General features: G+C 46.3%; 2 protein-coding genes across 12 annotated transcripts in view; one reads left to right on the top strand and one right to left on the bottom strand.

Moving 5' to 3' along the window:
• Positions 1-6,688: 6,688 nt before the first annotated feature.
• Positions 6,689-24,740, bottom strand: NR4A2 (nuclear receptor subfamily 4 group A member 2). Of its 10 annotated transcripts, none has more exons than XM_042243841.2 (9): positions 24,282-24,740; positions 14,654-24,140; positions 12,852-12,975; positions 11,503-12,368; positions 10,590-10,719; positions 10,012-10,175; positions 8,945-9,147; positions 8,370-8,548; positions 6,689-8,243 (listed from the first exon to the last, which is right to left on the bottom strand). In XM_042243841.2, exons 4-9 carry the CDS (start codon positions 12,364-12,366, stop codon positions 7,987-7,989), a joined length of 1,797 nt encoding a protein of 598 aa, XP_042099775.1. In that variant the 5' UTR covers positions 12,367-12,368; positions 12,852-12,975; positions 14,654-24,140; positions 24,282-24,740; the 3' UTR covers positions 6,689-7,986. The 10 variants fall into 10 exon arrangements, 9 of the variants coding, with proteins under 9 accessions (XP_042099775.1, XP_042099774.1, XP_042099780.1 ...); XM_042243840.2 differs by having other exon boundaries at positions 14,662-24,140; XM_042243846.2 differs by having other exon boundaries at positions 11,503-12,190; positions 14,662-24,140.
• Positions 24,056-26,532, top strand: part of GPD2 (glycerol-3-phosphate dehydrogenase 2) — a 242,418-nt gene continuing 239,941 nt past the window's right edge. For both annotated transcript variants that reach the window (XM_060411146.1, XM_042243836.2), the window contains exon 1: positions 24,056-24,131. The gene's annotated coding sequence lies outside the window, so the exon portion shown is untranslated. The remainder of the gene's footprint in view (positions 24,132-26,532) is intronic.

Raw genomic sequence — 26,532 nt, 5'->3', positions numbered from 1 at the left:
TCCCCTGTAGAAGTCTAAGTACAATATCTTCAACTCTCAGCAGAAATTCATAGTTTTGTTAAAAGTTGCTGAGGGAAATGGTACAATCCTTCTCCCCAGGTAGCACAAGAGCAAGGCAGTTGGGACTACAGTCTTGGTTCGGAGTTCAAATTGCAGCTATTCCAAGTACTTAGAAGCCAAGATACTTAGCAATATCTTTGAGCCTTATCTTTTTTGTAAAATGGAAGCAACAATTTGAACCTCACAGATTGGAGTTGAGAGGATTACATGAGCTGAGACCTAGCCTTGCAGCAAGACAAGCAGTTATGCACTGTGATTGAGGAATCTCAGTAACCGTGGAAGTTACTCATCTGCCATTTGGTTCTTCCTCATCTGCCATTTGGTTCTGCCTTTCACGTTGGCCTGAATCTTCAAAAGAATCCATATCCCCTCAGCCTGGAGATGGCAGCACCCCTTTGGAAACAAGCCTGCCTTTGAAGCTCCTTAGTTAGAATGAAATAACAGGGGAAGTACTTTTCTGTGCCAATGTGTTTTTTTTTTTTTTTTCCTTTTTAAATTTCTTTCTGACATAACTTGAAACTGCTGTGTGGTCCCCATTAACCCAAGGTTTCCCACACCTAGCCACCCTCCTCTTACATATTCCTTTTATTATGGCTTCAACATCCAACTTTCATCTTGGATCTGCCCACCTCACCCCACCCCCAGCCTCCTTTATGTGCCCTTTCTGTTTGCTCTTATTGATCACTTCTTTTTCCTCCAAGCCCATCCACATTATTGTTGGCTCCCTGGCATCCTGCATTTCTAGGGCATTCTAGTCCTCTCCTTCCCATCTCTACTGGCCTTCAGTTCTAGTACTCTGATTAAATAAATCCTCACACTTCCCTTCTTCTTCCATCCACTCAGTCCAGTCCCCACTTATCTGATCTTTCTCAATATTTTCACTATCTTTACCCATCCCTGTCTCTACCTATTTTCCTCAAAAGCTTTGCTTCTTTCCTAGTGTTGGGCAATAAGTGAAAAGACCAGGCACATGGTGAATGGACAATGCGAGGGTCACTCCCCTACCCTCTCTCTGGCTTCCCCCAGGAAGCTTCATTGTTCACTCTCTTCCCAGGTGCTAAATGGCAGAGGGAAAGGAAAAGGGAGTGGCTTTATGGGCCTGTCTTCTGGTCTTCACAATGCCCCAACGGGGCTCCAAGCTCTTAGCCAAGCCAGAGGGTAAAGAAATGTGGAATCTTGGTGCGGCTGGGGAGGAGATGTGGAACAAAAAATAAGATACACAGAAAAGTGAAGACTAACCACAAAACCACAGTGCTGAAATTTCCTTATCAGCATCTCTCAGTAAAGGCAACACCCCTCCTTCACTTCTGGCATAGAAGGGTCCCTCAGCAGTGGCTCTCAGACTTTTTGCCTGAGACCTACATTCATGAATACAGTCTATACTTGTGGCCTATCCAAAGTTTCAGCCAACAGTGCTTAGACATTTTACCCTTCGGCTATTCTGTGCAAAGCACTCGCGGTTGCTTGTCTGTTGTTATATTTCTTTGAAAGAAAATTCTGATCGCAACCCATTATATTGATTTTACAAACCACTAACGGGTCAGGACCCTCAGTTTGAAAAACACTGACCTACTTGTAGCTTACTAAAGTCCTCTCTACCTCTACCTCTTACCCTTTTCAAAGGTCTGAAAATCTGAGCTCTGTAACACGACCTTCTCTTAGCAGTAGTCCCTATAGAAGCCCTTCTAGCGTCCGATGGAGTTCCCACACGCGCAGCTGCCCCTCGACCACCCTCTGCTGCCCTGGGGAATCTATCAGAAACTCTGACATTGTTTGTTAGGACAGGTGGCACGTACCCTGGAAATTCAAGTTGCTCTAAAAACAAGTTTAGATAGAAATAGGAGTAAGAGAGATCAACCGGGGGAAGAAGAAACGCGACGGGAAGCATGGAGGCCAATCTCTCCAAGTATCCGGGTCCCTGCTCGGCTCTATGTCAGGTCCAGCTGAGCACGACAGAGCTCGGCTAAACCGAGCAGAGGGCAGCCAGCACCCCGCAGTCGCAGTCTTCAGGGGAGGAAGAAGGGCTCCCGCCGCAAGCAGACAGGTGGACCGGCTACCCTGAGGCCCCTTCAGGCGCCGCAATCCTCCGGCCACCTGACGACTCGCATCCCCCAGCGCGAGGGCCCGAGGCTCATAACCTGTGGTGCCAGGAGACCTGTAAGCAGAGCCGGATGCGCACAATCACTCTTCCGAGCTTCGGAATTGAGAGCACACGTGCGGGGCACACAAGTGCGGAGGGTGCGGGGCGGGGGAGGGGGATGTTCCCGCGTCCTGTGGCTCGCAGCGCGGGTGCGCCTCTGACTCGCGTCCCGGCTGCTCTGCCACGCCTATTTGTGCGCTCCACAACTAGGTGAAAAGGTTTTCCCCAGTGTGAGGGTGAATGAACGCTCCAGCCCCGCTTACAACTAGGGGAAACCCAAGGCTGACCACTGATCTGTGGGTGCAACGAAAGCCGGGGGGCACGCTCTGCCGCACGTGCTCTCCCCCGATCGCACCGGACCTGGCCACGCGGCGACTGGAACCTGTTGCGGTCTCCGGCCCTGGGGGGACACGAACAGCTGGGAGAGAAGGTGGGAGCAGCTGCGAGCGCAGGTCAGGAAACGGAGGAAACAGTTAACCCGGGCGAGTTCGTTCTAATTGGTCCAGGGCTCCCAGGACAAAGTCTCCTGGTGCAACCGGCGGAGTCAAATCCTGTCTCCAAAATGCAGCGGGCAGAGCTGGAGCGCGTGCCTACCCACGTTCGCATCCCCGAACCACAAACAGACACGCATCTCTCCAGTAATCCTGGGACCTCAAAATCAGACCACGCTGGGAGGGGGGCCTAGTGAGAAGGCGTGGGGTGGGGAGTAATCGGCTGGAATCTCGTTCTTCGGAGTTCTCCCGCCTCTGTCTGTTAGGCAGGGAGCGCACATCGCGGCTAGGAGATAGGGGTGCAGCCACTTCCTTACGCCCGTGGCGTGGGGTGGGGTCCCTCTGTCATGCTCTGCGAAGCGCCCTCGGACGGAAGCGGGAATTTCCCTAAAGAAGCGCCAAATTAAAGTCGGAGCAAAGATCCTGCGAGCCCCAGCTGTCGTCTCCAGCCGTGCTCAGGAAACGGAAAGACCGAGTGAAAATGGATTTAAATGACAGCCTCACCATCCTAGATGGTTATGCGTAATATCCAATTTGGGATTTCTGGTAAAATTCAAAAGTAAAAATGAAAATAGGGTTTGCATGTGTTTGTTTTATTATTAAAAACGAATTACCAGAAAATGACGGCCCTGTTTAAAATTCTTATCTCGCTTCACTAGTAAAGTCAGCCAGTACCGACTGAACTGACTGAACCCAAAAAAACGCAGCTTCGCAAAACGCGGTCCCCTGGTTGAGTTCTGCCAGATGCACAGAGCTAGGAAGAACGTTTCCTCGAAGACTGTTGCAACCGGATGCGCTCCTTTTAGTCCTGGCTGAGACTCATTTCGGGGTGGGGGGATGGGTGGGTTAACTGGGCGTTGGCTGGGACCCCAAACTCCATCCCTCCCCCGTGGGACTCTAAAACCGAGTCAAGTCCCACTCGCGGTGTGCACAGGAGACTTAGACAGCTGAGAAATTTCCAGGCGCGCCCACTCAGTGACAATTCTATTCCCGAATGAATAGCGGGCACAGGTGTGGCTGGAGGAAGCCTTAAAACCCCTTTCGGAGGAGAATGTTTGAGATACTTACTCTCAGACCTCTTGTTCAGCCGACAAAATAATACTGGGGGAAAAAAAAAGCTTTTAGATCCGCAGGACTAGATACCCTCTCTCCCCCCCACCCCAACCTTAACAGAATCTGTCTCCATTTTTGAGGTGACGGCGGGCAACACGCCTTGGAGACAGAAACAAGCACCTCTCTCACACCGAGAAGCAAGGCCGGCCCGGGGAGACCCCAGCCCTCACTCTCTGCGCGCTGCGGCGCGGCGGATAAAAAAGGAAACCCACGCAAATACGGAGTTAAGCGGGGAGAAGGTGGCGCACAGATGCGCAACTCTGGAGAAGCTTGGAAAAGTGTCGTGGTATCGCTATCCGGGATAGGGCCCGCGGGGATGGATATATACTCTTAAAAGTTTGACCAAAATATGACAATGAAATGAAACTTTTCCTTCACAGACTTTGTATCTTGAAAGTATTCATTGCCGATGCCTAGGTTTAAAATACAATTAGATAATTGACTATTAGCGTTGAAGCGCAAATATAGCCAAGAGAGTCTCATAGCAAAGTGAAATTGAACCTTCAAGCGACATTCTTAAGTTGGCAGGAATATCTGCTTCTCCTTGTCTAGCTCCTTGCACTCTGAGAACCAGTGTCCAATAAGACTTATGATAAGTTTTTTTTAGTGGAGGGGGCACATCGACTCTCGAGGGATGGAGTGGAGCAGCAAAAAGAAATACACAGGATAAGGTCGTTGGGTGCCGCTGTCACTGCAGGGTGCTATCAGCTTCCGGGACCAGGCTATCTCTCTTGTTAGAATCAGGACCAGAAATTCAAACACTCTTTCCCTCTCTTGATCCCTTTCCGAAAGCGCAAGGTCGGATCGAGAGACTTCGGCAGTCGCCTGGACGGTAAAGAAGCGGAGCCCACCAAGTAACTGGCTGTAGCACTGCTCATCCGTGTTTGGTATTAAGGGCAACTCTCCATAAATTCAGGGCATTCTAAGCAACCCCTCACCGTGGGTCTAGAAACTGTGAAGACTAAACAATTAGACCTTCTTTCAGAGCTGAGAAGTGTCTGGTCTTGTCTTCTAACAATGATAAAACGTTTTTCACTGCTGAAACGACACACAACAACTGAAATTCTTAAGGGGACTTGGGAAGGAGAGGGCAATACGAAGCCCCCAGTGTAAAGTTTTCATCTCTTTCTAGAGAAGTTCCACACAACTTCTGTCTCTGGCAAAACAGCGTGTCTGTTGATTTTCCTGGCCTTTACTCCTAGCAAGACCAAGACAAGCAAGTCCTCAAGCTCACGGATCCCGGAAGCAGCGGGAGAGATACCCCCGAGGCTCCCCCCGCACACCCCGGTGCTCAGCGGGGAGTTGGAAACCGACTCGGTAACTGTGAAGCAGAAAAAGCACTAGCCACTTTTCAGTTTAGGAATTACGACTCAATATACGCGAAGCCGGTTCAGTCTGCAAGCGGACACGGGAGAGAGTCACCCCTCCCTCCTTTCACCCCAAATTCTCGGGAGGCGCACTACCTGATACCACATTGGCCTTGGGTGATGCGCAGCCGCTGCCTTAAGGGAGAACCTGCAACAGAGTTCGTTTCTGGGTTCAACTCTGGAGGATTCCGAGTCGGGATGTAATTGTCTCCGGGCTGCAGACACCTGGGGGAAGATTGCTGACGGCTCGGTAAACTCCTAGCATTTCTAAAGAGCTTTCTCTTTCTCTCTGCTTATTAGTGGGCAGAAGTTGTGAAAAATAAAAGGAAATGGCAAGCCTCATCTTTTCAAGAAAGCAAGGGCGTCAAACATTTCGCTTATTTTTTAATCTCTTTATGTGGCCACCAACTTTTGCCTCTTAGAGTTACCTGTAGAGAAGCGCATCACGTGAAAATAACCTCAAATTACCACGGAGACCTGCCTTCTCTCTATTGCTCGACCCACAAAACATGTCTTTAAAAAAAAAAAAGTAAGCAAAGGTAAACTAAAAATAAAACCTGAGAACTCTCCTGGCAATTTACTAACTCTGCATTTTAAAAACAATAACTCCTTTTGTCAATTTCAGTGACCAAGAGGCCATCTGTAACTCACTAGGATCAAGAAAGAAAATCATCCCCATCCTACACTTTCCAGAATTTACGACTAGCTGGACCTCCAGGTTACTGAGAGGAAGCTGAGACCAAAAGTGATCTTACTACTTTTTTTGCCAAAAGTTAGTGCTAAATGGAAGCCTAGATACTGTGGCACAGTTTGTTCGTACCTAAAAAGAACCAGGATCTGACAAATCGATATTTTATTCTTTATCCGAGAAACTTTTAAGACAGCTATATTATTCTAAGACAGCAAACTGAACCTCAATCACTATTCACTGAAGTAGGAAAAAAGTTGTAAGAAATGTCTTTCCTGAGTTCTGTTCTATGCCAAAGACCACTGACCCAAAGGGACCAAAATGCTTTACTTTTCCTCCAAGACCTTTTACAAGGAATTGGAAAAAACCAGAGGTTATATACAATACACTTCAAATCCATGTAGACTGAGTCTTAAAAAGATACTTTCTAAACATTATGCAAGACAAAAAAACCCAACAGGACTTCAAAACTGGAAAAGTTCAAATGCTATCGAGTGTTTTGAACTTCTATGAAAGCTGCACTTTCAGAGCAAAGTTAATAGAAGAGTTTGCTTTCAGAGCAAAGTTAATAGAAGAGTTGAGATATTCTCACCTGATTCTGATAAATGCATGCTGCCACACTGGAAAGTTCTGGTTAAGGAAAAATGTTGTTCTGAATTCTCTGGATAATTAGTTCAATTTTCCAGTTCCTTTTGCCAGAATAGGTCTAGGTTGTCAGTTTGAAACTCAAATGTTGAATAAATGACCTATCCCAAATCAATCTCCAACTCTGTCTATTGTATACTGCTGTTTAGTAATCATTTTTACCTAACCCAGAAAGAAGACAAAATTCTGTTCATTTACATAGTTTATTGTTGTAAACATTAAAATTGTCTTTCTCAAAGAAAGAATTTATCAGGAAAAAAAATCAGCATCTCTAACTGTCATACACCATAGAAAAAAAGGCAGTGATTCATATCATGTGCCATACTGGAAATATACAAAGAAAAATACTACAGAATATGGCAATATTAAAATTCTTACTCAAACATAAAATAATATATTAACTGACAATCTTAGACGTTAAAAAAAAATTCAAAGTGCTCAGTAATTTCCAGGGAGTTATGTATATTATAAGCACTCTGGAAACGGTCAAAAGCTGCTGCATGCAAGTTTTGTTTAGCTTTAGACAACAAAATAATCCAGATATAAACTTTCTTTTATCAACATCAACGGTACATACAACACTTACAAACAAGGAATGTTGGACGGTGTTACAAACACTATGTGTCCCTTTTGTCAGGATTTTCTGATGTGTAATACTTGTGCCCACCTATTTTACAATTGAGAAAATGTTTAAGCTCAGGTAACTACCAATCTTTATAAAATCTAACAGACTACATAGTGTCTGAAATACTATTTATATAATATAGACATTACTGAAGTAGCAAGTGCCTATAACATTTTCAACCTAGAATCAACATGCTTGTCCCTTTTTTGTGTTTTTTTTTTTGCAAACACACTTATCTTTTAGAATTTGTAATATTTATTCATAAATAGGCACAAAATAATTTAAAAAGCCAAACTGCATTGGATAAATTTACAAGCCTTTGCCTTCTTCAACTCATGCCACCCACGTAACATTTAGTTTTACTATATATTACAGCTTTCTTTACAGCAGAAAACTTTGAAATCTTTTAAAGGGCAATACTTGTGGGTCCTCTTACAATGTGTGTGTGTGTGTGTGTGTGTATGTGTATTACATTTATTTTAACTGCAACAACCAAATGTGGCCAAATGTTTTCCATCACACATTAGCAATCTTCCTTCTGAACAATAAAATGATTTTTAAACTAATAATAAAAAGTTTATACCACAGTACTGTGTGTAGTCCGTGTTCTAAATCCAAGATGCCCGGGAGCCAAAATGCCCTTTCAGGTTCTGCCTGCAGGTTAGGAAATAGCAACAGTTTTTGTTTTTTTTTTGTTTCTGTTTTTTTCTTTAGGAATCAAGGGTCAGGATGTATGGAAGGGGAGGGGCTGACTAGAGCTGAGACAGCTCAGGGGGATCTCTCTGCCCTTGTCACTTGTCCCCTCTGGACAGTTTTAGGTTTCTTTCCAGTTTCTCTGAAGTGCATGGAAGGAGGTCTTAGAAAGGTAAAGTGTCCAGGAAAAGTTTGTCAATTATTGCTGGTGGTGGTACCAAATCTTCCAGTTTCAGGTAGAAAATGCGCTGTAGCCCCTGTGTGCAAAGTGTACGGAGTTCTGGGAGCTTCCCCAACAGTTTGGACAAATAGTTGGGGCGGTTCAAGCCCCCATTATTGAAAGTCACATGGTCTTTGAGACAATTTACAATCTTGTTTTGCAGCTCCTCCACTCTCTTGGGTTCCTTGAGACCGTGTCTCTCTGCAGAAAACACAATCAGAAACAAAAGAGGAATGCACTAAGCAGTTAGCTAGCTGACAGGACCAGGGAGGATCGGCGGGAAAGGAAAGTTCAGGAGGAGAAATGCCCTGTGCCTGTGGTACTGACCTGTGACCATAGCCAGGGCAGCAATGCAGGAGAAGGCAGAAATGTCGATGTTCATATTCTGCAAGTTGGAGGAGAATTCAACAATGGAATCAATCCATTCCCCAAAGCCACGAACACATTGCAACCTGTGCAAGACCACCCCATTGCAAAAGATGAGTTTACCCTCCACTGGGTTGGACCTGCAATTAATACCAAAGAGAGAGAGGGGAGAAAAAGAGAGAGAGAGAGAGAGAGAAAAAAAAAAAAGGCTAAACAACTAATTACTTGAAGAGCAATAAATGAGGGATTTAAGAGGCACCTAATTACCCAAGAGTTAATAAAACGTAGACCAGTGGACCTTGAAAGGGTTTAATTTCATAACAATCAAGAACGCCCCCTATCCCACCTCCATTCTATTGATACAAGGCTTCTATGCTCACTGCTTCCCTTCTCTTCCTTTTATCTATTCCCCTTTCCTTCCTATCTTCTCTTTTATTTCACATCTGTTCTCCTCTCTTTCTTCCTCCACCCCTTTCCCCCCTTTCCTCTCTCTTTTCCTTGATTCCTCTCTTCCTTCATTCCCAGCCTTCCATTACCTGTAGGCTAATCGCAGCACAAATAGTTCTAAGAAAGCCGATTCAAAAAGCAGGTCTTGGTCGGCTTTGGGCAGGTCAGCGAAGCCCGGGATCTTCTCTGCCCAGCCCCTGATGATTTCCATGGAGCCAGTCAGGAGATCATAGAATTGCTGGATATGCTGGGTGTCATCTCCACTCATCTGATAGTCAGGGTTCGCCTGGAACTGGAATTTCATTTTAAAAAGCACTTAATGAGGTTCTCTAAAATATATAACCCGTGAAATTGCTAACCTCATTTCTAGTAGGGGAGCCAGGTTTTTATAACAATTAAACCTCTCTCTGACCAGTAAGGAAATTAGATGTTCCGGGGCAATTAATTCAATTAGGGATGGTGCTATGAGGTCGCTGCTTTAAATATGTAAATTACCATTTTCATACAGACTAAATACAGTGCCAACCAGCCCTGGGAAATGTTCACTCTTATCTCCACAAAACAATTGACACGTTAGTATTCATGCCAGTCCCGGAGTGGGTCTTGAGCAGAGTCACCCTTTGCAAATCTTCATAAAATTGCAGTGCCGTCTAGGTTGCCCGGCATACTTCCTCCAATTAAAGTCCACACATACCTCATAGCTGGGGTAAAAGAGGAATCTGACCACTTGATTCCCCCACCCACTGCCATTCCTGACACCCCCTCGCTTCCCTTTCCCCAACCCCAAGCAGGTGTCCCTCTCCCTGACAGCACCAGAGAAGGTGGGGGTTCAAGGTTCTCCTTGGAGGACTGGGGTAGAACCCAAAGGCATCAGAGGCACTAGTGTGAGTATGTGTGTGCACCCAGGCACTGGGAAGGGGCCTTAAAGAGACCTGACCACTGCGGCCCATCTTCTTTTCCTTCCCTTGCCCTGTCCTTATGTCCACACCCCAGCAACACCATCTTCTGTGGCCCTGCCCAGAGCAGTGAAGCTGGAACCTTGCATGCCTCCTCTGTCCCTTGGGTCTGAGGGGCCTGAGGGGTTACTGACAGGTGTGGGGAAGGGGTCCTGCCCATCTGTCGGTTTGTCCAAATGAAACCCCCTCCAGCTTCTTACCCTGGAATAGTCCAGGCTGGTCATAGCCGGGTTGGAGTCGACATGGGCCCTGACGAGGGCACTGATCAGACTCACCGGGGGCGAAGGGGGAGAGGGCTCCTGGGGGCTCTTCGGTTTGGAAGGTAAACGACCTCTCCGGCCTTTTAAACTGTCGGTGCGAACCACTGCAAAGGAACAGTCGGGTGAGCTCGGCTCCCCCAAGCGGGACCCAGCTGCCGCCTGGACCCCTCCCCAGGGAAGGCCACAGCCGCCGGGGGCGCCCCTGCATCGGGCAGCACAGGGGCCCACTGCTTGTAAAGCCTTTACTGACGAGAAGCATAAAAAATGCGGGGTTGTTTTATGTCTTCTTCCAAATGGGTCGTATAGTTAAAGGCGAGGAGGTCCCGGCGGCTTTCTCTTGGGCAGAATGGGCTGGCATGCAGCTGCCTGGTCATAGAGGCCAGAGGCGGGTGGGAGAAAGCCAGAGAGACCCTCCACTTCCCCTCACCCGGCTCTGGGAAGTAGAAAGCGGGGTTAGGATAGGGGCAGCAGTTTCCCAAAGGCGAATACTGGGGAGTAGGCTGTTTGTCCCAACCTACCTTCTTTGACCATCCCAACAGCCAGGCACTTCTGAAACCGGCAGTACTGACAGCGATTTCTGCGCCGCTTGTCCACTGGGCAGTTTTTATTTGCTAAACACACGTATTTCGCGTTTTTTTGCACCGTGCGCTGCAAAAGGAGACAATAAAGGCCGGGAAAAAAAATTTTTTTCTCTTGAAAATCCAACAATTCAGGGAATCCAGGGACAATTTCTGAGAGGACAGGGTCCACACTCCCTCACCATAAACAAACACATACACAACTCCTTCTTATTTTTCCCTTTTTCCTTTCTCTCTCTTTTCTTTCCCCTCCCCCAGGGCATTTAACAGAAGAAAATTGATAGCGTTAACATTTGAGCTAACCTTCCGCTCCTTGCTGTGTTTTATATGCCAAGAGAAGGAGAAGGAGACGCTCAGTAAATACAAATTCGTGGGCATTCATATTATTTACATTCCTTAGAGACCTTCTCTATTTAAAATGATAAGATTATTCAATCAGGATGGCGAAATAAAGAGATCACTTAATTTGACCACAGGGAATTCTGTTCCACTTGGTTAGCTCAGACACGGTTCTCTGTCCTAACCAATTTCAATCTGAACCAAGAAGACAGCTCCTAGCACATGCAAATGACCCTCTTCCAGCTCAGCTCCAGCAACTTCAGGCGGGGGTTGGCCAGGGTCGGCCTCGTGAGGAGATGCGACCCCGGGTCTCCCCGCCTTCCTACTTGCCCTTCTCAGGCACCCAGAAACCCCTGCCACAGCCCAGGAGCGGAGGCAAGGCAGCTTCCAAGGACCCAGGGAGTCGCCAGGGACCAGTGAGGGTCCGCAGCTTGCGCCCCAGCGGAGCAAGCACTCTGAGGCGCTGGGCAGTAGGGGGCCCCTACCTGCCTCCTCCGCCCCCGACCTGGCTCACCTTAAAGAACCCTTTGCAGCCCTCACAGGTGCGCACTCCGTAGTGCTGGCAGGCCGCGTTGTCGCCGCACACAGCGCACAGCCCTTCGTTGGACGGGGAGCCCCGCGACGGCGGGGAGGGCACCTGCGTATCGAGCAGCTGCGACGCGTGGCCGATCTGCAGGCCAGGGAAGCCCATGGATGCGGGCTTTCGGATGGGGTTGGGCACGGCGAAGGTCTGCCCGTCCACCACGTGGTGGCTGCCCGCTGGCTCCGGGTTCATGGGGACGTGCAGGGGCCCATCGAAGCGCATCTGGCAGCTAGACACGGGGGTGCCGGGGGGTGACTGCTTAAAGGAGAAGAGGGAGAGGCGGGAGACCGGCGTTTTCCTCTGTTCGATCATGTGGGTGGTGGCCACGTAGTTCTGGTGGAAGTTGTGGAGGGAGCCTGGGTCGTCCCACATGGGGCTGTGCTGCACCTGGAAGCCCGGGGTGGTGGGCGTCGGGGGCGAGGAGGGCTTGTAGTAAACGGACCCGGAGTGCGGCATCATCTCCTCGGACTGGGGGGGCAGGTGGCTGTGTTGCTGGTAGTTGTGCATCTGAATGTCTTCTACCTTAATGGAGGACTGCTGTCCGGACAGGGGCATTTGGTACAAGCAAGGTGGCTTGACGTCGTAGCCTGTGCTGTAGTTGTCCATAAAGGTACTGAAGCTGGGGAGAGAAGTGGTGGCAGTGATTTCAGTGTTGGTGAGGTCCATGCTAAACTTGACAAACTCTGGAGTTAAGAAATCGGAGCTGTATTCTCCCGAAGAGTGGTAACTGTAGCTCTGAGAAGCGGGGCTGGCTCCTTGAGGCGAGGACCCATACTGCGCCTGAACACAAGGCATGGCTGGAAATGAAACAGGGTAATATACACTCAGCCTGGTCAAGTGAACACTTTCTCCCGGGCTCGGGTACACCTGGAGCTACACCGGCAGCCCGCAGCGGTCAGAGAGCAAGAAGGGGCGCGAGAGGAACGGCGGAGAACGCGATTACTGCGGATCGGAACAGTGCGGGGCAAGGAAAGGCTGACCCAATAAAGACCCTGAACTGGAAAGTTATTAGGGTCTCCATTCCCGGATATTTCCAACGCCCCCCCTTCACCCCTTTCAGGAGTATTCCCGTTCCCAGGAGCCTTTCCTCTGAAGCTCGGGTTCAGCAAGCTCAATCCAGAAATGAAGTTGAATTGCACAATGAGAAACTTGTTCCCGAAGGCGATGGGTTGGGGAAAAAACTTAAGTTGCAGGGTTTGCGGGGAAAGATCGCTCGCATTGCCCTCTTTCTTGATGTTTAAGGAACTCAAGGGAGGGGGAAAAAATGAAGTGGCACTAACCTTCAGCCGAGTTACAGGCGTTTTGGAGAAAATTAAAGGTGGACAGTGTCGTAATTCAATGAAGGACAAAGTTTCCAAGATTTTTAGAAGAGCAGTGGAGAGCCCAGCCTGTCAGATCTCCTCCCTGAAATGAAGACACAGGAAGCCTTAGGGTGAATTTCTGGACTGATTTGGTCGGACATCTGTATCACTAGGCAGGCCCGTCTGTGCCCTTCTTGATTGTTTAATTAGAAATTACTCTGTAGCCTTTATCAAACTTAGCAGTTAAAATGAATGTGTAAAAGAGATGGCTGGAAACAGAAATTTTCACCCATGGACTGTGTTAATCTTGGCAGAGAGAGGATTCTAAAGGAGGAAAGTTATTCCATGTACTTAGTTAATACTTATGATGAAATAAATTAGCCCCTTTGCTGGGTATGTGTGGGGCAGTGGGAGGGAGTGTCATTTCCATTTTAGTTTAATTCAGAACTAAATAAGAAGAAACTAGGGTTTAATAAAACACAGCATTGGAACCTTCTCCTGATTTTTTTTCCCCTGTGGTGAAATTGGCTTTTCATCTAGCAGAAGTCAAGAATATAAAATGTAAAAACAATCTCTCTCTCCACCCTTAGGAAGGTACAAAATGTTAGTAAGGCCTGGGGAGCCCTGAAGGCAATCTGAATGGAAGCATCTGGATTTCCTAAGAGCTTCTGACTGAGCACTGGGTTTGGGGATACAGGTGAATTGGCATTCACTTTTCCAGGAAATGTCTTTCATCTTTAATGGCCAAGGGGTGGAAAGAGGGGACCATATTTTGTCAAGAGCATCTTAGGTGAGTTGCAGAGAGAGGGAAATACTGCTTATCCAATATTGGCACCAGTGGTAGAAGCACCTCTCAGCATAGCAAGCTGAGCACCTTCCCTATCCAGCCTTGCACAATCTGCCTACTTGCTGGAACAAGGCATTCTTCTGTCCTAGTAATTTTCAGATGTTCCCACTTGGAAGGCATTCTAGAGCATAGACAATTTTATTACTAATGAAACAGAAAGCCAAACATCCAAGTCTCTTTTCCTCCCCCACCCCCCACCCCCGTCACAGTCTTGCTTCATGGAGGAGGGAGGGTAACCAGAAAAAGTAGAAAGAAAGGGACTCTTGACCACCCCCCACCCCCAGCCCTTGACAGATATGCCTGTGCTGGATATTAACCCTCTGGTAACTCCGCAGCTTCATAACTACTCTAAATATTCTGTCTCTCTCTCTGTCAAATTCACAAACAAACGCGGCACACGTGGAAACCAGAAATTTTCAAGCAACTTAATAACAGGTCACTCTACCAACCACCTCTCCTCACTCAACAATACCCAGGAAACACGGGCACGCTTGTCCAGCCGCGGTGACACAGTTCCCAAGCAACACATAAACTGAAGAACTCTCTCTCCCTGTCACCTTCTGGGCCGCATCCAGGCCCCTCTTATACACAGGACTTGGGAGTCTACGTGTCCAAAGACCTAAATCAATTCCGCACTAAGAGCAAACTTTGCGCACATTTCCGCGGGCAAGTCCGCGGCTCCCCAAACTGTGCAAGCTCCCTTCACGTCCACCAATGAGGAGCCAGGAAGCCTCTGCGTGGTGGCAAAGCAGGAGTTCCGACAAATGCCCTCTGGAGCTGCGCACACCTACTCCCCAACTCCCCATCCTCCGGCCCTAGTCGCACTCCGCGCCTCCGGCGCCCACTTCCAGAGAACCTGCACCAGACAAACGGAAAGAAGAGACGTGCAAAAGAAGAAAGAAGGATAATAGAAGGCGAGCTGTGCCAGCCGCACCTACTCACTTAGGAGTTCTCTGCGTCTCTCTTCATTCATTCAACTCGGCCGAAGTGTAGTTCCCTCCGGGAGTCTGGGTGGCAGGGTCGGGGAGGGGTGGGCGAGAGGGGCGAAGGGAATCGCGGCACCGAGAGCGGGGAAGGGAGCAGGAGAAAGCGGCCGGCTGGGCAAGCGAGCGGGACCGCGGAGCTTAGCGCGAGCCACGGGGCGGACTGGCCCTGGCCGCCAATGTGCCTTTGTTTATGTGGCTCGCGCTGCCGCTGCCAACATTCACCTAAAGTCTCCGCGCGTCAGCGCGCGTCAGCGGCCCGCCGCCCAATCGCCGCGCGGCCGCTCTCCCCAGACTCCTGGCCAGCGCTCGCTTTGGTATATTTCCGACCTGACGTCACGAGCAGGGCCGATTTTAAGGTGGGAACTGTTCAGGGTTCACCTTGGTAGCCAGCTAGGTTTTTTTCTTTTTCCGAAAGAGGTGTGACCTCTCCACTCAGGTCCGCGCAACCCGCAGCGCCTCGACATCTCACCTCACCTTCCCCCCACCACCCCCCCCGCGCCATCGCTGCCGCCCAGCAGCTCACACGTGGGGGAAGGTGCAACAAAAGCCCGGCGGAAGGGAACCCAAGCGTGGGCCAGGTACCCGCACCTGGAATCGCACGAGATGGGGCGTGCCTGGCAGCGCCCTAACCTCATCCACCCACGACTGCCACCCCCGTTAGCGGAAGTGAGTGCAGATGTCCCATGACACGAAACGCTCAGAGGGCTCCTACAATTGGCGTGGGATTTCCCTAGTCCAGTGCATCCCCCTTTTCTCTCTTTTCCTGTCCCTGGCCTTCTCCTCTGGCATATCCCACCCCCGCGCCCCAACACACACACTCTCCAAAGTGGAAGAGTAAGGAGGGCCTATTTTCTGTGTTCCCTTCTTTCCTGGCAGGGCTCACGTGCGAGGGAGGACGTGGTGCGTGGGGAGGGGAGGGAAAAGGAAAGGGTACCCGTGACCCAGCCCTTCAGGGATCCCAAAAGTCAGAGTGAAGCGTCGCCCTCTTTCCTTTCGCCGACAATGCAGCCGAGCAACGGGCAACAGGTGTGTTCTGCAGAAAGGTGCTTTAGTCTCACCTTTTACCAACTCTCATACTTCGACACTCCTGGGTGCCCATCAACTCGTGCCTTTTCACGAGTTTTAGGAAAATAAATCGACCCTCTTCTGAAGCACCAGGGCTCTGGAAGCCACAACCTGAGAGCCAAGGGGGCAAGATTAAACCCGGGGACACACGGGACGAAGCTGGCTGGATCTCTCCGAAGCGCACTTTGTGTGGTTTCAGCTCTCCCAGGAGAGGGCCCGGCAGGCGGCCGGAGCTCGCCGCACCCCCGTGGTCGCCCTAGCTTCCGCCGACTCCCATTCGCAGGGCAATCCACCCTCCAGACTGAGGGCGCAAGGCGCTCTCCAGCAAAGAAACAAGATTCTCCCGGGAGTCAGCCCGCTTCCTGGTTCCTGGACCCGAGCTGGCCGGGCTTTGGGACTTCTCCAGTGGAGCGGGGGGAGTCACCTGGGGAGGGAGGGTTCGGAGGCTTCCCCTTCATCCGCCCGCGAAGATTTGCAGCCGCCCCTCCCTCTTGGTGTGGCTGCGGGACCCCTTTGCACCCCTCATCCTGATGTTCCCAGTACAGGCGGGCCGAAAGTGCCTGGGAACTCTCCAAGTCCCGGAGCCGCTCAGTCCTAATCTGCACCCCCAGCCCCCGCCTTTGCCCGCTCCCGCCGCTCCAGCTCCTCGGCGGCCGGAGAGGCATTGCCATCAAGTGCCCCGAGAAGCCACAGGCTCTTCCGCGCTGCAGCCTCGGGAAAACCTACGTGACCACCTTAAGTTCCCCCAGATGTTGCGACTGCCGCTGCTGCCGCCGTAGCGGCTCGGCGGTGCCCTAGCGGGCAAGAGAAAAAATAAAACCAGGAAGTGTGTGAGAATGTGTGTGTGTGTGTGTGTGTGTGTGTGTGTGTGTGTTGGAGGGGGCGTGTTGTGGTGGCGGGTGAGGGTGTGCAAGTAGGGGGATGAGGGGAGGAGGGGGAAGAATAGCTTATTAGCATGAGCTGGGTAGCGTCAGCGCCCTGTGGGCAGAAGCTATTCCACGCGAACGAAAGGGAAAAAGTGAGAGTTTGGAGAGCCGGAGAGAAGGAAAGGGGTGGGGGTGGCGGTGACGCAGGGGCGCAGGCATTGACGCACCCGCCCAGCTGGGCCCAAAATAGCAGCAGCGCTAGCTCTGTGGCGCCCTCCCGGGTTCCCTTCCCCTTCCGCAAGGGAGCAGGGCGCGGCCTGAGGGTGCTTTCCTTGATCCCAGCGGTGGGCCAGGCTCCCAGCAGCTATTTTCAGGCAGTTGGAAACTCAAGTGCAGCCATGCTGGGGTGGCAGTTATTATTTTTTAATATATTTCTAGGAAGGCGGGGGCCAGGAGAACTTTAAGGTTGTAACCACCACTCTCCAAACACAAATATGCAGATCTTAAGGAGGTGCATTCCCTCCACACGCTCCTCCTCCCTTAAACCATTTTTAAAAACAATTGGCTTTAGCCCGGGATGAGTCTGCGGACAGTTTGAAAATTCTCTCCCAGTGAATGGAAAAGGTGTGCTGGAGTTTCTTAAAGTGAACTCAAGAAGACAAACACTGTAATATGAAGCATTATTCTGTCACAGCAACCTGTCGAGTCTGGCTTCTTGGTAACAGCCTTCGCTCAAGTCTTTTATGCGCCCAAGATCGAAACGCAGTTCTCACAACAGCTTATTGTTAACAATTATTAGTAACTGGGAATGAATCGAATATAACATCAACATGCGAGGGGAAAGAAGTGGCTTTTTGGCCTTCTTTTCTACAATCCATATGAGTTCTCTCCTCCTCAATCCCTATTCTACAATAGCTGCTAGGAAGTGCGTCTTCTTATTAAGACACATCAGAATCAAGACCGATACTCTCTTAAACCACTTACTGGGTAAGCTGTTTTTTGGGTTGGCGTTTTTGGTAGGGCTCAGATGTGCTCCGGGTGGAAAGGATCCGGTAGACATTAGAAAGTGTAAAAGAGAACCACCATGCTCAAAACACCAGACTCTTGTGTCCCCAACAGATTCTCATGAAAGGAACAGGTCTCAGTAGAAGGGCCAATGTCTGTAATTGACTGATGCTGTCAGTAGGGGGCCTGACTCCACAACATTCAGGATGATCCATCACACAAATACATGCACAAGCACACACACACCATCACACAAACACACACACAAGCACACACCGTCATACAAATACACGCACAAGGGCGCGCGCGAACACACACAAACACACACACCCCTAGCTATTTACTACTTAGTCAAGCTCCAGGAGATCCTGCAGCAGGCCCAGACATTCATATTCTGCTGGAATTCATAAATAACTACAAATCTTTGATTCTCTTCTATTTTTCTCAAAAAGGGAAACAGTTTAACACTGGAATTGGGTTCACAATAGATTTTCTTTATTTCCACCCACCCGTATTTAACTCACTGTCAGGTCACAGAGGAAAAAAAAATCAAAATGTTAATAAAATCTTTCATTTTATCACCAAGCAGTTCAAATTGGCATATAGTTTGGAAAAATGAAAGCATGTTTTAAAATCCTATGATTACATGTTTAAATAAATTATAGTTTAGAAGAGGATTCCTGTGGGTGTATTTGCTAGTATATAAGAGAATGCTTTTGTGCATAGAGGTTTAATTACACATATAATGGAATCAAAATGTAGAATTGAACAACCTTTTAGAAAATGTTCAAATGATGCTCTAGGCTAAAAGAAACTGAAATTCTGCATTTATATGACTGCAATCCTACAAGATTCTTGAATGTAAATAGATTCTTGAATATAAACTACTTTATAACTCAATTAAAATGACAACAATGTTTCTTTCAGGGCCCAGAATCTGATATCTTTAAATTATTGCCACGTATAAATACATAAAGTTACCCCAAATGAAGGTCAGTATTTTTAACAATTTAAAATAAATGGGAATAAAAACTGATCCTACCTGTAAGAGCTCCTTTTTTTGAAACCAACTAAAATTACAATATTATTTCTGTCAATATACAGTATTATATGACCTCAGAAAAAGCACATAGGAAAATAATATTATCTTTTATGATATTAGCCAGTATGAAGCAGAACATATTGGTATATATATATAACATTTTCATAAAAAACAATGTAAATAATACATACTCAAATCTAAATCGAAGCGTTTTATTTTATGCAAGGCTAAGCAGATTATATTTAATAAAACTGAGATTTTTGGTATGATTTAGAAAGCAAACATGGATTTAATTCTTAATTCTATGGAATCCTTAATTCCATAAGGATTCTCTATCATAATTCTTGGGAAAGGGATCTTCAGGGATTTATTTCACTATTCTCCCCAAATGTACTCAGAGTAACCCTTAGGTCTCATGGTTAAAATATAGTAAACAGACACAACTGTTATGCTGTAAGAATCAACTTGAAGAAATTTCATAACATTAGTTAATGGAATCTATGTTAAGCATAAAAATGAAATTATTTTAGGTTATATTTGGACAAATTTCATGTCATTTGTTGTCATTCAGTTTTATATTAGTGATAGAAATTTTCACTTTGAAAAAAAATCTCAGTTTCTGAAAATACAAAATCATTTTTTAATATGGAAGGTTTCTGGTTATTTACTTTGCCATTTCACTAGCATTAAAAAGATATTAATCAACCAATTATTTTTTCCTTTTCTATGAGATGCCTAGAGAATAAGTAAAATGCTTAGCTGGTAATTTACATTTTGGGTAGTTGTGGCTTTCACTCAGTTTTACCCAGCCCATTTTTCACCCCAAATCACTTAATCCAAAGATTTTAAAAACTGATTCTTACTTTGATACAGAACTCAGTTCTAGAAATGTATAAAGATGTGCAGAAGAAAACAGCTCTCATTTTTTCTAGAAGCATCTACTTGTAAATTAAAATTATAAAACTGAACATATGGTAAAACCTCATGCCACTCAAAAAGTATTTTGCATAATAAAAATCCTTCATCTTTTCTCTAATTCCTGACTCTCAGTAACTACTCCTAAATACTTTTAAATTAACCACTTAATACTTTTTTTTGTTACTGTGGTAAAACACAGATAAAAATTACCATCTTACGATTTTAAATGTACAGTTTAGTCGTGTTAAATACAGTCATCCTGTTGTGCACCCATCACCACTACTCACCCCCATAACTCTTAATCTTATAAAACTCTAACTCTGTAACCACTTAACAATAATTCTCCATTCTCCCCTCCTCCCACCCCTAGCAACCTCCAATATTTTCTTATGTAAGACTTCTTTTTGATTAAGTAAGGAAGGGTTACTTGTGGTTTTAGATTTTATTGCTAATTTCACTAAACATGGGAGTCATTAAAAAGTACAAAATCCTGAAAAATGCTTTAACGGTTTTGAGAATAAGGTGCTATATGCTAAGAAAACACCAAGGGCATTTGAAATTGTAACAGTAGCTAATAACATCAGTAACTATCATAGTACTATGTAGGATTTTCTTTTAGTAGATAAAACACATACACTTTGCAAGATTCTTCATTGTATGTAACAGCTAGCTAGTTTTTAATTTTACCTTTAATGTTAAAATAACCACCTTTTTTTCCTCAGCCAGTTCCTGGCTTATAGGAACTTTTCAATTTTATAAAAACTGAAGACATGTTATTGATATATTATGACAAAGACATATATGCCCTCTTCTTCAACATAATTCTGCAATTAACAAGCCTACAATTTTAACATTACAAAAGTAACTTATAGAAAGGACCCTTATAGTGATAAGTAATAAATCTAATTACCATATTCTTTGAATAGATGTAATATAAATTTCATTGCTCACTTAAAAGTTCTAAAGTTAACAGCATAAACTTGAAGTTGAGTAATTAAGTAATCCTTATATAGACACTTATTAAAGTATTTATACATATTATCTTAAATCTACATCTATCATTTTGCCAATTAAAATTAGGACTTTAATTGCAATTAAGTAATTTAATTGCCAATTGAACAGCAAAATTGCTAAGTGACTAATTTTAATGCCTATTTTAATTACCAATCATGACTGGGGAGGGAGCTAATCAAGTTACATCAAGCAGTACCAGAGTAATGATGTGAAGAAAAAAAAAAGTAGAACAAACATTCAAGGCTACATGCTTTAAAAAAAGAAACATAAATAAATGCAAACACAATCTTATAAATGTATAAAAATACTGTATTTCAATATCTGAGTACAGAACATGAAATAGAACAAGATTAACTAAAGAAGCCTCTGTCAATCTTCAAAGTAAGGAAAACCAAATCAAATTTTTATGTATTTACATGGCCCTCACACTAACCCAGATAAAAACAAAGCTGCATATAGTTGAGAATAAAAGACTGTTTCCTGCTTGGCTGGTTAAATATTTACAGATTGACAGTTTTTATTTTTTTTAATTTAAATGAAAGGTTATAAAAGAGAAACAAGTTTCCAACACAGCAATATGGGTTTTAAATTTGAAAAGCAAACAGGGCCAGTGCAGTGGGCCTGTATACTCTTTCCTGAGGGTCTCCTCCCCACCCCCACCCACTCGAATGACGTGTTCTAATAGAGGCCTAATGCCTATCCATAACTTGTTCCATATTACCTTGAGAAAGGCGTAAATCTGTCCTATCTTAAATAATTTAAAATACATTCATAAGTAAAAAAGATAAGAAAGCACCGAGGATTACATCACAATTAAAATTACTCAGAGCATGGGGAATATACCTTGTCCTGATAGTATTTCTTCACTTTCAGTTAAAATATACTTGCCAGCTCAAGATAAACCAGCAGGCAACCAGAAATACTGATGAAAATCTTGGCCAATACAAACACATTTTCAAAAGTTTTCACATTCAAATTCTCAGATTAGCAGTATGGAAGGGCCATATTGAAAGAGGGAGGTGAAGTTAGGAGCTTAAAAATTAGAAAGTGATTCCCTGATAAACAATAACAATGCCAGTACTTTCAAGCTAGAGGGATCGCCTTGGCAGCCAGCCACCTCATCTAGAGTAACAATGGACATCCATCAAATCTTCACTTCAAATAAGTCATGATGCAAGATGCACATCTTGTTTTTGTTACTATATATGTATACCAAATACACACATAGTTTTTGTCCACAAGTGGGCCTGAAATTATGAACAATGTATGTAATATTTTAACTTGAGAAAAGGCAAATATTGCTGCTTAGGATTTTATGTACTAATGGACTTGAATTGTGAAATAAAGCACAGCAGGACTTTCAGCCTGGCTTTTGAAGAACGAAAACGTTAATAATCACTGGGCTTGACAAAAGCCTGCAGTATCTGCTCATGACAATAACAGCTTTATAAGGTGAGTTCTGTGTGACTGATTAAAGGACACACTAACAACCTATTCAGAAGTCATGGAGATGTAGTCATGATTAACAGCCTCACTACAGATCAAGGTTAAAACTCATTGAATGCTGATGCTACAGAGAAATACAACTTCAGCCATTAAAAGATTACCCAAAAACAGTCTCCAGTAAGGGTTGTCATAACTCAGATATATCTTATTTTGTTCTGTATAAAATTTTCTATTTACATACACAAGATTATTTCATAATTATCAAAATCGTTGCCCAGACTCAAGCAAATCATCACTTATTACAAAAAGAAAAAAAAGATGTTATCTTGTAATTTAAAAATGAATTATGAAACTTGTATGACTGAAAATGTTTTCAGACTGTCTATTTTGTGTATTACCCTAGTTTATCAGTTCACATGAATTAATGTGGTTTATGTATTGTTGGAAGCAAAATCTTTTAAAAGATAGTACACCCACAGCTTTCATATATCCCTTAATAGGAAAAAGTTTTTTAAGAGTTGTAGCATTTTACTTTGTTTACCCTTGTTTCTTGTCTTGCAATGTTGCCTTTCTGTATTAGTGAAGGAAAAAGGAGGGATACAGGAAAAGACAACCATGTTTATAATCTGAAATTAGAGCCAGTCAAACATTTTATTAATCACCAGGATAGTTTTTAAAAGACCTGGGAAATATTACAGAATCATTCTACTAGGATCTAACAGTAACTTCAGTATGCTGTCACTGACATGTACGGAAGAAAAAAAAACAAACCACCAGTACCACCACAGACAGAATTCAAGTTCAGGTACCCGCATAGTTGAGGGTGTGGATTGCCCGGGAGGGAACAGAAACTTTGCTAAGGAGGTCCCTATATTTCATATTTTTGAGTACATTTTTGTAAGTTACTTTCCTAAGAATGAAGTATTAAAAAAACAGAATTTCAAAGAGTTAATAAATGGATTTAGGAGTTATAGTGGAACGATTCACAAAATAGATTTTTCTTGGGAGAACTTTAATTTGGGGAGTTATGAAAATATGGTGTTCCTGATGATTGCTCTTAAGTAACTAGCTCTGGAAATCGTATTTCCTATTTCTCCATAATCTCTTCAATTAGTATTTGGTCAGTTGATTGGCAATTACTAAGACAACAGTTTCGCTAAACTTTTATAAACTGTAAGGGGGGGGCGGGGGAAGAAGGACAATACAGAAAGGGATTTTTCAGCCAGAATGGTTTCACAGAGCCCCTCACACTACAAATAGATGTTATAAAATTTGAAATGTAGCTCTGAAGTTCAATTCATACCACAGAAACTGTGGGATGCTATCTTCCTGTTGTTATAACGTATCAGGTCAAGGGATATAAATTGTACCAGGTAATTCATTTTGCCGTTCAGAGAGTCATTAAGTTCCTCCCTGAATATATGTGATTGATATCCCTGGAGGTGAAAGGCTAACGGAACCATATGGCAACATGTTGCATTCCGTATGCTATCTGCCCATCCGTGCTTAAGCTGCCATTAGCAACATCTGTACCTAACGGAAATCCAGCTGCGCCGACGCCGGCTGACGGAATTGTACTTGGGGGGAAATCTAGCTTAGCGCCATTAACTTGAGACTCAGAGTCTATCTACCAGGACGGATGGAAGCTTTCACAATTAGACGAGACGACACAAATGCTTTATTAAAGTTTAATTTTGAACTCCCAATTAGCGAAACTGCATTACAAATCGATTGCAATTTCCTAGAAGGCACAGCAAGTTCTCTGCCTGCCTGCCACGTGCGAGAGGCTCCAGAGCTAGCTTGCCCAGCTCCCGACGGCTGAAAGGGGATGGTTCAGAGCCGGTCTCCGTGTCCCAGGAAGTCCCTAAAATCCTCGCCAGCCCCTCCTTCCGCGGGGCGGGGGCGGGGAGGGCGAGGGGAGGGCTCCCAAGTCCCCGGCGAGGAGGAGGAGCGGGAGGGGGAGGGGCGGCGGCGGATGGGGGGTGGGGGCCTCTAGCGTCCTGGCCTCTCGAAGGAGCCTCAGCTAGTCACGCAGAAGTTTCTCTTTCGCTTCTCGCGCCACACACCCAGGTTGGCTTCCTGCGCGCCGGCCAGCGGGGCGGAGAACGGGGAGTGGAGGGGAGACAAGGGTCCCAGAAGGGCTGCCCGGCGTCCACACCCACCCCAGCTCCCCTCCCCCGACCCAAACAAAGCCCCCGCTCCTGGTCCAGGATACGTTACCTGCCCGGCGCTCCCGGCCCCTCGGTCACCGCGTCCCCCGCTGGGCGCGCCTTGGGCGGGTCCCGCTCCCCGGGACGCACAAAGCGGTCGCCCCCGGCCGGCTAAAGCCCCCTGTCTCGTCATGTTGCGGGGCCAGAAGGGAAAGCGGGGAGGGGGGGGGGGGAATGGAAGCGGTTGGGGCGAGGGAAACTTACTGATTAAATTTTTTAAAAAGAAAAGAGAAAAGCAGCTGGCGGGGCCCGGCCAGGGGCAGAAGAGGCCGGTTACCTTTCGGGGGGTCGCGGGCGAGAGGAAGGGGGGGTCGGGGAGCGGCTGCCCGCCCCCCTCCCCCGGCCCCCAGCGGCGACGGCAGCTGCACACACAGAACCCCATTGTCGCCGGCGCCCGGCGCGCAGCCCCGCGGACTCGGCCCCGCGGCCAAGCGCGTCAGCGGCCCCGTCAGTCGGGCCGGGCTCCGTGACGCGCGCGCAGCCCGCGCTATAAATAACCCGCCGCCGGGCGGCCCGGGCTGCTTTCCAGTGACGCCGGGGCGAGGCGCGGGAGGAGGAGGGCGAAAGGAAACAATAAAACCGCCCGCCGCCCTCCTCCTCGGCTTCCCTCCGCCCTCTCTGACCGCCCTCGGCCCTTCCCTCCGTACTCTCTTGTCCCCGCCCCGGCCTGCCTAGCCCGGAGCCGCGCGCGCTTGTGGGAAGGACCTAGCAGAGCCGGCGGGAAGATCCCGGGGTCGAGACCCATGCCTCTCCTCCCGGGCAAGAGGAGGCCTCCTTCCACACCCGGGAAAGGGCTGGCGCCGGGAACTTGGCAACGAGTTAACAGGTCGCTGAGTTACTCCCGCGTTGATTTACACAACTTGATGCTTGCTCCGCTTTCTCACACCCTTTTCTAGTTCAGGTCCGGTGTGTTTATGGCAATAAACTCTTTATTCAAAACAAAGACTTCCCCGTTAAACGTCCTCATCTAGCGTATTTTAAAGTATATGCCTATGTTTGCATCTCATTGAGTCCTGCCTACATCCTATCTGGACAGTATGCTTTTTTTCTTAAACTCCACCGGGATTACTTATATAGGTTTTTATGGGGCCAGGCCTGTGTTACTGTTTTCATTTGGGTAGTTGTATAAAGTGTGCAGTAGAATCAGCGTGGGCGTGAATTCCATGACTCATGCATTTAGTCCTAGAGCCTTCGTACTCTTTTTGGCCTTGAACATACCATAGGCCTTGAACACTGAACATTTGAATTTTCCAGTCTATAATCTTTCAACGTCCTAGCTTTCATCAGTGCTGCCATTTAAAGGGGGCTTTCTCTGTAAGTAATTTTTTTTTTTTTTTTTGCCCTTGGGACTTTCTGTTCTAGCTACCATATTTAGGCCATTCTATGGTGCGCATATACAACTGGAGGCAGTCTGTTTGTTCCAGGAACCACCATTTAGTCTATTAAACAAGAATAGTAGTTCTTCTTGAGCAAAAGATCTCAGGTGTATGAACTCCACATTTTCTGGGATGGTGATACGTAATTTGCAGAAGCCAGCAAAGTTTTGAAGTGACCAGGCATGGATAGAGTGAATTAAAGGGGCTGAGAAAGTGGTTCTTGGCTCACAATCAGGACAAAATAATATAGTGAAGAATTGCCTGAGCCGGTTTTCAGGTTTTAGTTATATTTTCATTGCTTCTCTCTATGCCTTCTTGCAGAAATTAGTCTGTCTCTGCTTCAGATTCCTCATCTCCAAAATGAAGGACAAGTGGTTTCTAAGCCCCTTTCAACACTAGCATTGTAGGATTCTAAAGGCTATAAGTGGGTTCAGGTGTAAAGTTACTAATGTGTCTTATGGAAAAAAGGTAACCAAATACAGAATTATTCAATCTTCCTGTAGTTTATTATGTCGTACATTTTTCAGAAAGAAAATATATTAGGACTACTAAAGAAAAAGAATGAATTCATCTCTATCATTAAAACTATATTAAGAGGAAAAAATAGTTGTCACTATTTGCTTTGTACAAATGACAGCAAACACAGTTATGGTCTGATGATGTCTTAGGCCCTTTCCAATGTCATATTCACCACATGAGTGAATAAATTATGAGTAGCAAAATATTCAAGGACCACTTTCTCCAATTTTGCCCCCAAACCTGGCTTGTATGGTCTTTAGGAGGAAGTTTTCAATTGAAAGACATTAAATTGTTTATCCATCAGCAGTATTTATGAGACAAGCAAAAGTTAGCTCGTTGACCACCAGAGAGTCAAAATTTACCTCA

The sequence above is a fragment of the Ovis aries genome, chromosome 2 (genome assembly GCF_016772045.2).
Source record: "Ovis aries strain OAR_USU_Benz2616 breed Rambouillet chromosome 2, ARS-UI_Ramb_v3.0, whole genome shotgun sequence".
NCBI lineage: Eukaryota > Metazoa > Chordata > Mammalia > Artiodactyla > Bovidae > Ovis > Ovis aries.
Note: the sequence above shows the minus strand (reverse complement) of the source record. Positions and strands in the feature narration are given on the sequence as shown.